The 13,314-nt window shown below is 47.1% G+C and overlaps 2 protein-coding genes across 3 annotated transcripts; one reads left to right on the forward strand and one right to left on the reverse strand.

Annotated features, from left to right (window-relative positions):
* The first annotated feature begins 792 nt into the window (after positions 1-792).
* LOC119813027 (complement C1q binding protein) lies at positions 793-6,274 on the forward strand. Its single transcript, XM_038328107.1, has 6 exons — positions 793-1,082; positions 1,468-1,618; positions 4,581-4,677; positions 5,271-5,366; positions 5,487-5,606; positions 5,871-6,274. The coding sequence occupies exons 1-6, from the start codon at positions 857-859 to the stop codon at positions 6,018-6,020; spliced, it is 840 nt and encodes a 279-aa protein (XP_038184035.1). The 5' UTR covers positions 793-856; the 3' UTR covers positions 6,021-6,274.
* Positions 6,275-6,319: 45 nt separating this feature from the next.
* Positions 6,320-13,129, reverse strand: Rpain (RPA interacting protein). Of its 2 annotated transcripts, XM_038328108.1 has the most exons (7): positions 12,747-13,120; positions 11,348-11,518; positions 10,176-10,236; positions 8,798-8,909; positions 8,579-8,642; positions 7,550-7,690; positions 6,320-6,461 (listed from the first exon to the last, which is right to left on the reverse strand). In XM_038328108.1, the coding sequence occupies exons 1-7, from the start codon at positions 12,825-12,827 to the stop codon at positions 6,432-6,434; spliced, it is 660 nt and encodes a 219-aa protein (XP_038184036.1). In that variant the 5' UTR covers positions 12,828-13,120; the 3' UTR covers positions 6,320-6,431. The 2 variants fall into 2 exon arrangements, with proteins under 2 accessions (XP_038184036.1, XP_038184037.1); XM_038328109.1 differs by lacking the exon at positions 6,320-6,461 and having other exon boundaries at positions 7,554-8,413; positions 12,747-13,129.
* Positions 13,130-13,314: the final 185 nt, after the last annotated feature.

Genomic DNA, 13,314 nt, shown 5'->3' on the forward strand with positions numbered 1-13,314 from the left:
AATTGAACTCAGAACCTTTGGAAGAGCAGGCAGTGCTCTTAACCACTGAGCTATCTCTCCAGCCCCCGGCTTTATTTTTTTTTTTTTTTTCTTTTTGAGATAAGATCTTTCTGTGTAACCCTGGTTGTTCTAAAACCCACTGTGTGGACCAGAATGGCCTTAACCTCAGAAAGAGTTGTCTGCCTCCCAGGTGCTGGGAGTATAAGACATGAGCATTTGATGTTTGCTGTTGCCTGGTGTTCATGGAAGTCAAAAAAGGGAGTCTGATGCCCTAGAACTCGGGTTAGATGGTTGTGGTCCTCTGCAAAAGCAACAAATGCTCTTAACCACTGAAACCTTATCTCCAGCCCCTAGTATCCTTGATTCTTTACCTAAATGATGTAAGCCATGAATTCCTGTTCCCAGGAAACCGATAGTCCATTAAAAAAAACTGAATTAATAGGGGGTATAGAGGTTTCCAAAAGGCCCACTCCAGGGCAGCTGGGTGCAGGCCAGCCTGAGCGTTCCCCATACTTGGCGGTTCCAGAAGACCTTGAAGTGAGATGATTTTGGAGTAAATGCTCCTGCCTGAGTTGGCATGAGACCTGAGCACATTCCACGAAGTAACAAAGCCTGGTGTGGGTTAAGAAAAGTGGGTGAATTGGGGAGAGAGGGCAGCAAGGCAGAGAATACTACAGGATTCGAGGCCTCCCCAAGCTGCACTGGCGGCTCCCAGCAGAGGGCGCAGTCTGGTCCGGGGGCTTGTCGTCCTCTGACGTAAAAAAGCTTCCCGGGCGGAGGCGGGACTTCCGGTAGTACGCGGGTTTGTAAGGTGTCTCGGCCGGGTTGTCCTTATTTCGCACGTGCCTGTTCTGCGATGCTTCCCCTTCTGCGCTCCGTGCCCCGCGCCCTGGGCGCCGCTGCCTCGGGCCTCCGCGCCGCCGTCCCGGCCTCGCCGCTCCGACAGCTGCTGCAGCCCGCGCCCCGGCCGTGCCTCCGGCCCTTCGGGTTGCTCAGCGTACGAGCGGGCTCCGCGCGGCGCTCCGGCCTCCTGCAGACCCCGGCGCCCTGCTCGTGCGGCTGTGGAGCTCTGCACACCGAGGGTAAGGTTCGAGAATCCAGGCCGGGATGCGAGGGCCTAGCTTGGAACGGATCCCGGGCTGGCATCGCAGACTCTCCTCGTGTCTTCGAAATATGATTTGGCAAAGGCCCGGAGGGGTCCTGGATTGAAAATGGTTGCTGGGCTTGCCTTTGGCAAGTGGAAGAGGGTAATTGGGTTAGGCGGAGAATAACAGTCCATGAAGATTATTTTCTAGAACGCAGTGCAGCCCAGTAAATATATCCTGGGGTTTTTACAGAGTGGGAAACGGGCGTTTTCAAGCGTGAATTGGGCTTGGAGCAGCCACAAAAAAAGAATAGACACTGTCCATGTCTTTGGGTAAAGCAATTGGCTTTTCTCTTTTTGGGTCATCTTGGTTTTCCTTTTAGGAGACAAAGCCTTTGTTGAATTCTTGACGGATGAAATTAAGGAAGAGAAGAAAATCCAGAAGCATAAATCCCTTCCCAAGATGTCTGGAGATTGGGAGCTGGAAGTGAACGGGACAGAGGCTAAATTGTTGCGCAAACTTGCTGGAGAAAAGTAAGTACTGGCTCAGGAGTTGTAGGAGGCTGAATTCCTCACTGCAGCATCCAGTCCTCTCCGTCCCCAGTCGATCCTGCACTTAGGCCCCAGTTTTGAGAAAGCATGCAGTTTGAAATTTTCTTAGGTTCCAGGAGTACGTTCATGGATACACATTTGCTGTGGTCCGGTAATTAAAGACATTAAGCAGCTCCAAAATGTGTAGAGAAAAGTCTGTTGGAATGGCAGACACAGGCCTTGGGTTACTGGTGACAGTGCTGGATTTAGGCACTGAAATTTGGGATTCTTTTTTCTTGTTTGGTTTGTTTATCTGTGTGGCACTAGCTGTCCTGGAATTAGTTCTGTAGAACGGACAGACTGGCCTCAAACTCAAGAGATCTGTCTGCTGGGATTAAAGGTGCGCACCACCACCGCCCAGCCCCTAGGAATATTTAAAGTGCTGATAAATTCATTTGTTTAGAATTCACATAAAATTATCCCCTCTGACCTGTGTTTATAGCAGTTGAAAATGCAATATATGTAACATTTAAGTAACAGGATGAAGTTACAGTGTAGACAGGCCTTCAGAGGTAGAGTTCTTATCCAAGCTCAGCTTACTTACTCCCTCCACTAAACTGCTTTGTGAAACAGGGTCTCTATCTTGCTGTATAGCACAGACTGGCCTCGGACTCTTGGTCCTCCTGCTTCAGACACCTATGTGCTGAAGTTATGGCCTGTGCCACCACACCTGGCACCCCTAAAACTGTTAACCCCTTGTTTCTGGGGTTTTGTTACTCATTCACCCAGTCTTCCTTAGAGAAGTCCTCCTGGGCTAAGTGCTAGCATTTGTGAGGCCCAGGACCAATTCCCAGTGCCTCACGAGCACAGTGTGTTCTCACGCGTGTTAGAGAGCAGCTTTATTCAGTGGGGGCCAATAATCCTAGTTCAAGGCCAGGCTTGGCTGTGGTGGTAACCACAGGAAGGAGGATATCTTGAATTCAGCCAAGGCTCATAGAGAATCTCTTAAAAAAAAAAAAAAAAAAAAAAAACAAAAGGCTGGGCGGTGGTGGGGCACGCCTTTAATCTTAGAACTGAGGCTAAGGCAAGCCTCTGAGTTCAAGGCCAGCCTGGTCTACAAGAGCTAGTTCCAGGACAGGCTCTAAAGCTACAGAGAAACTCTCAAAAGAAAAAGTCATTGATTCTGGAGTGTGTGTGCATCTGATGATGGCCTTCCAATAGAATGATAAAGTGCTGATTTCTGTCTCTTGAAAACCTTTAGAATTCAATCTTGGGAATCACTCTCCCCCAACCCCCTACTCCTTCCAGTTCCTTTCTGGCCACCCAGCTCCATAACCCCCCCTTGTTTTTGTTGTTTGTTTTGTTTTTTGTTTGTTTGTTTTGGTTTTTGAGATCAGGTTTCTCTGTGATCTTGACTGTTCTGGAACTCACTCTGTAGACCACGTTAGTCTTGAACTCAGATCCACCTGCTTCTGCCCCCAGAGTGCTGGGATTAAATGCCACCACCGCCTAGCTTTTTTTCTTTTCTTTTTTTTATATATTTATTTATTACGTATACAATATTCAGTCTGTGTGTATGCCTGCAGGCCAGAAGAGGGCACCAGACCTCATTACAGATGGTTGTGAGCCACCATGTGGTTGCTAGGAATTGAACTCGGGACCTTTGGAAGAGCAGGCAGTGCTCTTAACCGCTGAGCCATCTCTCCAGCCCCTAGCTTTTTTTCTTAAAAACACAAAACCACCAGGTACACCTTTAATCCCATTGTCAAGAGGCTATTGTATCTCTAAAGTCAAGGCTAGCACAGTCTTAAGTAATGTGTATAAAATATCATTGGGGGCCTCCCTTGAAGTATGATCAATAGATATATCCGTTGATACCATTGTAGAAGACTGGTTTTTCCTTTGCAGATATCTTGGCTTGAATATAGCCAGTGAATGCCCCATTTCTAAACACCACAAGTTGCCACTCTTGGATTAGTGGCTGTCACTCTTTGGTAGATGCATGGAGCCCTGGGTTTGATCCCTAGCATCGAGGATCCGGGAGATGTCTCACCCTCTTAATATCATTAACTTTAGGAATTAAGTTTCTGCATACATGAGGGAAGAATGTAAACCATGTTCATACTGCTTGCATAACATGTAAGGCTCTGAGTTCAATCCCCAGCACTACATACACTTAGACCTTTTAGCATTGGCACGAAGAAACCACTGCAAACATTTGAGTCTGTTTTCTTAGAGTTCTACAATTTCAGACCTTAAGGTCTGTGAGTGTGTGTGATCCATTTTTGAAGTAAGGGTCCAGTTTGTTTTTGCACAGCATATTGTGTTTCGCCTCATACATGGGTCACTTGTAACTTCACCTAAATCATTTTAAGGTTTTTTTATCTGTGGCAAAGTGGCCTGACAGCAAGGCATTGGCCAGTTCAGCTCCAGGAAGCAGCATTTGGTGCGTTCTTACGTGGGTTGGCCCTGCTGAAACAGAATAGTCGAGAACCTGCTTCCGGGTATCAAGGCAATGGAATTTTTTTCTCATTTTAGAACATGTTTTGTCACCTACAACTTAAAAGTTATCACAAAGGGGGCAGCATGCAGCTGTGAACATTTTGTCAAGCATACACAGGGTGTTTGTTGAGCTCTAGAACCTCAAAAAGGGGGAAAGAAAACGTTACTGGGTGTTTCATTTCCCTGTGTGTGGTTGTGCAAAGTGAGTCTGTTCTGCAGTTTTTTTTGTTTTTTTGTTTGGTTTTTTTTTGAGGCTTTTCTGGGGCAGATGGCTGCGCACCTCCGTCAGCTTCCCTAGAAAGACCCAGGATGGCAGCCTTGTGGCTGTGACAGTCCCCAGAGCAGCCAGCTGGGGTGGAGACATTGTATCAGACACTTTCACACTTGCCTCACTGGAGCCGACTCCCTCTCCTGTGGCCTCCATTAATACACACACTTAGTGTGCTTTCACTTGCCTCTCCAGGATCACTGTCACCTTCAACATCAACAACAGCATCCCTCCAACATTTGACCACGGTGAGGAGGAGCCCTCAGAAGGACAGAAGGCTGAAGAACAGGAGGTGAGCTGATACTTCTACCAGCCATTTTTCTCTTCCAAAAGGCAAGAAGGACTGGTGTTAGTTTGGTTGGTTTGGTTTTTTTGAAAAAGGATTTCTCTGTGTAACAACCTTGGCTGTCTGGAACTTAAAGGCCAAGCTAACCTCAAACTCAGAGACCCACCTGTCTGTGCCTCCCAAGTGCTGGGATTAAAGGTGTGTGCCACCCAATGTCTGGGCCTGTCCCTTGGGTAACCATAGAAGGAAGTTGCTCCTTTTTCCGGCTAAGGTGGCCACTTAGCCAGAGCTATATGTGTCAAGCTCTAATCCTGCTCTAAAGCAGCCACCGGGGAAGGAGCACCAGGTCTTCTGCTTCAGCCATCGCTACAGTGTGGGAGTGGAAACAGCTCTGAAGGGCTGGTACATAGCTGTACTGGACTTGAAACACCACTCTAAGCCCATGTTCTTTTAGAAAGAAAGTTGCTGGCAGGACTGATAACTGTTTAATGCTGTTTGAAGATGGCTGTGGCCCTCACACTCGGCACCACCCGAGGCCGTCGGTCTGGGTGTGCACACTCTACCAGCACTGCATACACTGACTTGTTCTGTTTCTCCAGCCGGAACTGACATCAACTCCCAATTTTGTGGTTGAAGTTACCAAGAGTGACGGCAAGAAGACCCTTGTACTGGACTGTCACTATCCTGAGGATGAGGTGTGTGGGTGGAGTATCTTCTGACCTCATGTGGACTAGACCAGGATGGGAAGAGAAGACAGGTGAGAGGGGTGGGAGCAGGGTTGATAGCCGCGGCCTTACACCTCTGCTGTCTCTCAGATCGGACAAGAGGAGACCGAGAGTGATATTTTCTCTATCAAGGAAGTTAGCTTTCAGGCCACCGGTGACTCTGAATGGAGGAATACTAACTACACACTCAACACAGATTCCCTGGACTGGGTAAGTGCTGGCTGAGGTGGAGGATGCTTGGCTTTTGCAGAGAAAGGTCAAGGAATGGAAGTGACCTTATAAAAACAAATGTGTTTCCATACATGTCCATGTGGGAAGATCAGAGGACAACTTTGGAGACATGGTTCTTTTCTTCTGCTTGTTTGTTCTTTCCGTCCACTATGTGGGTCCCAAGAAACTGACACCTTCACCTGCTAGTCTGTCTTGCCGACTCTGTCTGCAGCTCTTTAAGCTAGTCAATGTTTTTCTTCCCAGGCCTTGTATGACCACCTGATGGATTTCCTTGAGGACCGAGGGATTGACAACACTTTTGCGGATGAGTTGGTGGAGCTCAGTACAGCCCTAGAGCACCAAGAATATATCACCTTTCTCGAGGACCTCAAAAGTTTTGTCAAGAGCCAGTAGAGCTGTCAGAAACCAAGGGCTTTAATTTAAATGGCAAGCTTTGGCCAGTGAACAAAGCTACCTTGACATCAGAATCATGCTTTGAAATGGCTGTCATTCTAATATCATGGGAGGAAAAAAGCAAGTTTAAATTATTTCTGTTAATGCTTCCATTTACTATTCACTTGGATATTTTTCTCCTGTACAAATCTATTATTTGTAGGTTTTTGTATAACATAATGATGGACAATAAAATTTTATCTCCTCCAAGGAAAGTCTGGACTTTGTTTCTTTTGCCCTGCATCAGAACACCAAGAACAGATGTTTGAAAAGCTTTAATATAAAATAAGTTATACAAAAGGCTTGTGCATACAGGGGCCCTCTCAGAGGGAATGAGTTCTCAGCCCAGCAGTGGAGGTGAGACCAGGACGACTAGAAGATCACAGCCCAAGTGTCACACGCCTGGGTAGACAGAAAAGAAGTTAGTGAAAATTATACTCTGGCCATGAACATTAACTGGGGTGCTTTATCAATGAAGCCGTCACTAATACAGCTTCCAAGCTAAGATCAAGTCCTGTAGATGAACTACCAAGTACTCAGAAACCAGAAAGATCAAACCCTGACAGTGAGACTGTTTCTCAGATGTTATAAGTTGGCTTCTCTGTGGCCTCTTCAGGAACCCACACCCATATTCCACCTCATCACGAGCATATGAAGGACTCCTGGATCTCAGCCCAGTGATCCTTGATGTCCCTTTGAGAGCTAGTGGCACATTTGGAAATTTCAAATGATGGGGACTTCAGCCAATCGTGTACTGTATAAGGTGTGTCCATCGTTCCCACAGCAAATTTAAGGTTCCCAAGACAGGTGACTCCTCTCTGGTCCTGTCCCTCACACCTGAGTTAATATTTGGCAAGAGTCTTAGACCTTTATGAAGTTTGCTGAGACAAATCTGCTGCTGTTCCACTGTGCTGTTTATCCTGTGTCTATCTGCAAAGCGATGCCAAGGTGGCAATCTGGCATTCATGGCCGTGGCCTGATGTATGGAGATCTCAAGCCATTGCGCTGACCCAACAAAAGCCTGTAGTGCAGGCCTTGGCCATAATTATAAGCTTATCCTCCCTTTGCTTACCAGGCTATTTAACTGAAGTTGCTCATTCCACAAGCTTTAATCATCCGTGAGCGTGTGTGAGAGAGAGCGGCGTGCACAAGCGCATTATATGTTGTGGAAGACAACTTGCGGGGATCGGTTGTTTCTACCACATGAGGTCCACGGACTGAACTCGGGTTGTCAGGCTTGGCTTCAAGTGCTCTTACCTACTGAGCCATCTTGACAGCCCAACATCTGTTTCTGAGACAGTCCCTCACTACGTAGTCTAGTCTGGCCTTAAATTCTTCCTGCCTCAGCCTCCCTCCTGAGATTCCAGATAAGTGCCACCACACCCAGCTCATACTTCCTGTATTCTACACCAGCCAAAAAACATTTAAGTATTTACCTCTTTCTAAGCCATTATTTCCACCAAGAGGGGAAAGGTCCCTTGGAGGCTTACCAAGCAGCTCATCAGAAGGCTGGGCTTTTCTTCTGGTCCACCGGTGACTGAAAATTCGGGCGTGTGGGGACAGTGTGCACTGTGCTCGTTTACATGATCCTCCAAACAGTCCCGCAGCTTCTGCTCCGTCAGCTCTGGAAACTAGAAAGTTCAACCACAACTAATCTTTTTTTTAATTTTTTTTTATTGGTGTTTTGCCTGTAGGTATCTGTGTGAGGATGGTGGATCCTAGAGTTACAGATAGCTGTGAGCTGCCCATGTGGGTACTGGGATTGAACCTCAGTCATCTGGAACTAATCTTAAATACTGAAAAACCAACAGGTTGAAAACCTAAATCACCAATCAAGACAGTTTGATTCTTCGGAGCCTTAGACTGTTGGGCTGGGGATGTAGCTCAGGTGGTAGAGGGCTTGCCTAGCAAGCATGAGGCACTGTACTTCATTCCCAGTAGAAAGACCAAATGGAAGGTGACGTCAGAAGGATCAGAAGTTGAGCTACAATTGAATTTGAGTCCAGCCTGGGCTACTATTAGACTCTGCCTCAAAAAAGGGGATCTGGAGAGATGGATCAGTGGTTAAAAGCACTTGCTGATCTTCTAGAGGACCTGGGCTGACAGTATCCACATGGCAGCTCACAACCATGTGTGATTCCAGTTACAGGGGATCCAACACCCTCTTCTTACTTCCAGGGTTCCAGACACAGATGTGGTGCACATACATTCAGGCAAAGCACAGGAAGTTTATCTGGTGGACATGGTCTACTAGGAACAGGTCTTGTGTCCTATTAGCCAAAATGCTGAGGAGTCCTGCTTTTCACCTCCATGGAGCCGCTCTGCCACACTTCTGCCGTGACGCCCTGACCCCTCTGAAATCATAAGCCAAAATAAACCTCTCGGGTGGGTTATTGCTGCTGGGTACCTGTCTGTGACAATAAAGGTAACTGGCACAGATGTGTACAACTGACTCCGAACCACCACCAGAGGTTCTTTAATACAGTCGGTGTATATAGGGAATCTGCATGGACACTTACGTGAAGTGGGATGTGCAGGCCACACGGACACGTGACCACACTGTTCATGATTCTCAGGTTGTACCTAGAGACAGAATTGGGATTCCCAGATCATTGCGGTAACAAAACCTGGCTCCCTATACCTCTCAATCAATCAACTAAGGGGCAGAGGGAATCACACTAACTCTGGAGTAGGGATAAGAACCAATACTGCTAAAAAAATTTTTTGAAAATTCTTACTTTATACACACAGGACAGATGAGGGGGTTTGCTTCCCACTCAGCCAACATGGTGTTGAGACAATTTTCATCAAACTGTAAACTCTTCTCATACTCGCTTATGATGGACTTTTCTGCAAGGCAAAAGGCCCAGGATTGTCCTGTACCATAGAGCGGGTCTATTATCTCTATTTCACAGATAAACGTGAAACCCAGTCAAGAAAAAGCCACATGGAATAAGTCACCATGATATAAGATGCCAAACAGTGTATGCCACACAACGCTATCAGAACCTCAAGAGGCAGATGCTCACAAATTCCTGGGCAACCAATGATGTAGGTGTGTCTTCTATCTATCTGATGCTTTCATTGGATAATTAATAAACTGCCTGGCCCATTTGATTGGCCAGCCCTTAGGTGGGTGGAGTAGACAGAACAGGAGGAAGGAAGTGAGGTAGATGGCTCAGTCAGATGCCATGCCTCTCCTAAGTTAGGCAGACTGCAGTGCCTCTCCTCAGAGAGCCAGATGTGATGAAGCCAGCCACCAGGTCAGATGTGCTGAATCTTTCCCGGTAAGACACCATTCGTGGTGTTACAAAGATTATTAGATATGGGTTAGTCAAGATGTGAGTAAGAGGCTGAAAATAATGGGCCAGGCAGTATTTAAAAGAATACAATTTGTGTGTTGTTATTTCGGGGCATAAGCTAGCCGGTGGCCGGGAGCAGGGCGGCAGGAAGCCGGCCCACAGCTCCATACTACAAACCAATAAAGAAGGGATGAGAGGTGGCCCTGGGGTGTGTATGAAAAGATCTGCCCATGTACGCAAAGTGACAAGTTTACTATTCAAGAGGCAGGTTTCGTTATGCTACCCTGGCTAGTATGAAACTAGAGGGCTCAGGCTCCTTCCTGAAAACCCAACCTCCTACATAAATCACACGTCCTACAGGCACAAGCCACAGGGTTCAGCTGAACAAAGTCACAAGAGGCAGGATAAAATAAACAGGGAACTCTGCTTCCCCGCTCTACCGTTGACTAGCTCTGTGACCTGAGTGAGGACAGCGCTTGCTGTTCCATCTAATCCCATCTTCCACAGCAGTTAGAATGGAGGAAAGGGTATCAAAGTTCCCGACACAGAGCCAATGTTGGGAAGACAGACAAGAATGAAGAGTTCAGAGAGACTTGTGGACACTTAAACGTTTGGTGGAGGTAGAAGAATGGTAATTAAGAGCTAATCCTAGGGCTGGGGCTATAGCGTTACTATTTGCCTCCGTGCCCAAAGCTTTGGGTTTAATCCCTGGTACCCAGACAATCTAAAACAACAAAACCAACCCTGAGTCGAGGAGAGGCCAGGACAAGAGGAGGTGCACATTAGGGAGGGAAGGACTGCATCCTGGGGTTACCTTCATCACACAGCTCCTGTTCGATGTCCTGCAGCACGGCTAGGTCCTCTGGCAATCCCAACTATAAGAGAAAGTAGGGGGAAGGGAGTAGAGGCTCAGCAGAGCAGCGCTAACCTAGCATGCAAGACATGGGCTTGATTTCTGAGCATGGCACAGACAGACAGACAGACAGAGCAGAGCAGAAAGGAGTGTCTCACAGTCCATGTGAAGTATTTATTGGCCACCAGGTCCCATGGGGATTTGTAACTGGAAGCTGCCTTGAAGACCCCAAATTTACCTGGCGAAACTGGACTAGTCCCCATGCAGAATTGGCTGACAGTATAGTAACGTGGCTACGCTACATACACTAACAACAGATGGTCAGAGTACCCACCACCAAATTTAAGGGAGATGAAATCAGGCAGCAGTTAGGGAAAGATCCTAAGACTGACCATGAGAAAAGGTCTAGTCTTTGAAAGCTATTTTAGCTTCTGCAAAGCTGGACTAAGACTGACCTGAGAGGCCTACTGAAGCGCTAACTGTGGTGATGTTGCACTCACCATTTAGCGTAGCATACTCAAGGACACACAGACGCCCCTGAAGACGCATCGTTATTACAGTGCTTGGATGGTTTCAAAGGTTTCCATGTTTTGTTACACAATTCTCAAAATACTCATGCCATAGTCTCTATTTTATGCAAATGTAAAAACTAAGGCTCAAAGAAACACGGTGAAGTTGTGATTCAGTAAAAGTAAACAGAATCCCTAAATTCTGATGCTTACCCATAGCCTTGTCTGATACACTGTAATGGTTTTCTATGGACACACAAGTCTAAACTTTAATTGGCTGGAATCAGAATGTTGCTGAAGATATCCTTTTCAAAGGGAAGTCCCTAACACAATCATAGTGAGTCAAAATTCCAAAGGGGAAAGCAAGAATGACATTTTATTTCCTTTTAGCTTCCTAAGTTTAGTTTCATTACAAGGCTGTAGCATGCCTACAGTCTAGTTTTACAGAATCATCAATATAAAGTAACCTATTCAAAAGCAGAAAAGCCTGAGCCAAAAGGCTGTTAGAATTACGTGTGAGGGCTGGGAAGTGGGTAGGTTGAAAAGACTTAGACAGACAGACAGCAAGACGTCACCAGTTCTTCATGGAGTACCCCCTTGCTCCAGATCCTTTCCTTGCCTGACCTGAACCAAGGCCTCCGGACAATTCTCTACCAACTGCAAAGAATGCCACTCTTCCTCCATCACTTCTTGCACAAGAAATTTGTCCGAGGCTCTCCCTGGGTTGCCACCTGCAGCCTGGCGGTACTTGCTCAGGAGCCTGTGCCGGCTGTTTCTCATTCTCTCGAGACATCCCTGGGTCAGAATTGGAAAATAAAGAAAAGGTCAATTCCACCAAAATGAAAGGGGCGGGGGACGATAATCAGTTAGTAAAATATTAAAAGAATTTTAGATACAAAGTTTCATATTTTTGAGTCCTCATCCACACACAACTAGGTAAAATTACAGTGCTTTGCTCATGAACCTCCAAATTCCTATATTTCACATTTTACCTTGAATGCAAGCATTGGGTGCACAGTTACTGCAAAAACAGACTGACGTCAGACATTTATATGGCTCTAAATCCTGCTACTGTACATATGGTTATAGATACGATCTTCTTGTTCAACAGTATTTCTCAACCCTGATGACTGTGGTTGTGTGTGTGTGTCCCCTGTAGGAGTTTATGTGAATGGCATGAGGGCAGACGGCCACAGAGGCCAGAAAACTGGCAATGGGGGACCTCTTGATTCTGGAGTTAGAGCCACCATGTCTGCTGCAAGAGCGTAAGTGCTCTTAACACGTAGCCATCTCTCCACCCCCAACTCAAGAGAACATTTTGGTTGTTACAGCTCTGTTTGTAGAACTGCTATAGGCTGAGGTCATATAAGTAGGTGGTTCAAGGATGCTACATCCAAGTGTTCTACACTGTACAGAATAACCTTCCATAACAGAACTCTCTTCTTCAAAATGCCAGTATTCACGGGTGAGAACCCCTACTACACACACTATTTCTAGCATTACGACTGCTTTTCTAGACTATACCCACCCCTTTAGAGACTGCTGAACAGAGAGAGAAGCTTTTTTCTTAGAGGGAACTACTTGGCTTCAGAGGAGGCTCGAGGTTAAGTGCAACTCTCCTAACAATAACCGAGACTCTTCTGACTCTTTAGAAGAGAAATAACTTCTATCTCACACGACGCATGCATACAAAATGTTTCTCTTTGTAACCCAACATCAAGTGGTTTGATTATCACTAACATCAGCTACCGATGTCATGACACTTAAAATTTCAAGCAAACTCGAATTCAAAAACAAAGCTTCCTGGGATAGCACTCACTCCAGCCAAAAGCCCGAAAGGTAGCGAGCGGGTGGAGGCCAAAACCGGGTGCTGCGGCAGTAGTCTTGAGTTCGAGAAACACCTCGCTGGCCAGGAGCTCCGGTCATCTGCTTCACGACCAACAAGGGCTGAAGCGAGGGCACAGAGGACAGCGGTCCTTGGGACCAATTAGGGAAGTGATTACGATCCACATCTCACACTCACCTGCCTGAAAACTTCTTTCCAGGGCGGCGAGCCCACCTGTTTGTACAATAAGCGGTGCGGTGACCCCGAGGACTCAGCCATCTCTTAGTGGGAGACGGCTCCGGAATCCCAGCCCCTTAGCCGCGCGCAAAGGATTCTGGAAGTTGTAGTTTCAGGTCGTAAGGCTTTCCTGGAACTGTTTCTAGTGGCTGTCGCCTCACGGAGACAGGTTTAGGGAAATCCAAGGATGGATGAAGTAGTGACAGTTGAGAAGTGGACAGCACCTGGGCTGAGGGAGCTGAGTCTTGAGAGAAAGCTCTGGGTTCATCCCGAGGGAGGCGTCAGTAGACGATTAGCTACACAGGTCTCATTCTTAACCCTACGCGCCCGCCTTCCAAAGCCGGCCCTAAATCAGCGAGGTGGTGGACCCCGCCCGCCCACTCTGGCATCCGTCTGCGGCGCTGTAGATGGGCTTTCCGCTAGTGATGCCTGCCCTGGGGATTCCTACACGCTGATAGGCTGAAGCCGCGGAGTGCTGGTCGCGGATTGGCTACGCGCCGCGGCGGGCTGCAGGCTGTGAACGAGAGCT

Source organism: Arvicola amphibius, chromosome 4 (assembly GCF_903992535.2).
Source record: "Arvicola amphibius chromosome 4, mArvAmp1.2, whole genome shotgun sequence".
Lineage (NCBI taxonomy): Eukaryota > Metazoa > Chordata > Mammalia > Rodentia > Cricetidae > Arvicola > Arvicola amphibius.

Bases quoted from the DNA above. Each gene is read 5' to 3' on its own strand.
- LOC119813027 (XM_038328107.1), top strand. From the start codon at position 857: ATGCTTCCCCTTCTGCGCTCCGTGCCCCGCGCCCTGGGCGCCGCTGCC. The intron at 1,083-1,467 runs GTAAGGTTCGAG...TTTTCCTTTTAG, and splicing joins TGGAGCTCTGCACACCGAGG to GAGACAAAGCCTTTGTTGAA. The intron at 5,367-5,486 runs GTGTGTGGGTGG...GCTGTCTCTCAG, and splicing joins GTCACTATCCTGAGGATGAG to ATCGGACAAGAGGAGACCGA.
- Rpain (XM_038328108.1), bottom strand. From the start codon at position 12,827: ATGGCTGAGTCCTCGGGGTCACCGCACCGCTTATTGTACAAACAGGTG. The intron at 11,519-12,746 runs GTGAGTGTGAGA...ATTCTGACCCAG, and splicing joins GGAAAGAAGTTTTCAGGCAG to GGATGTCTCGAGAGAATGAG. The intron at 8,910-10,175 runs GTAACCCCAGGA...TTTGCCTTGCAG, and splicing joins ACAGGAGCTGTGTGATGAAG to AAAAGTCCATCATAAGCGAG.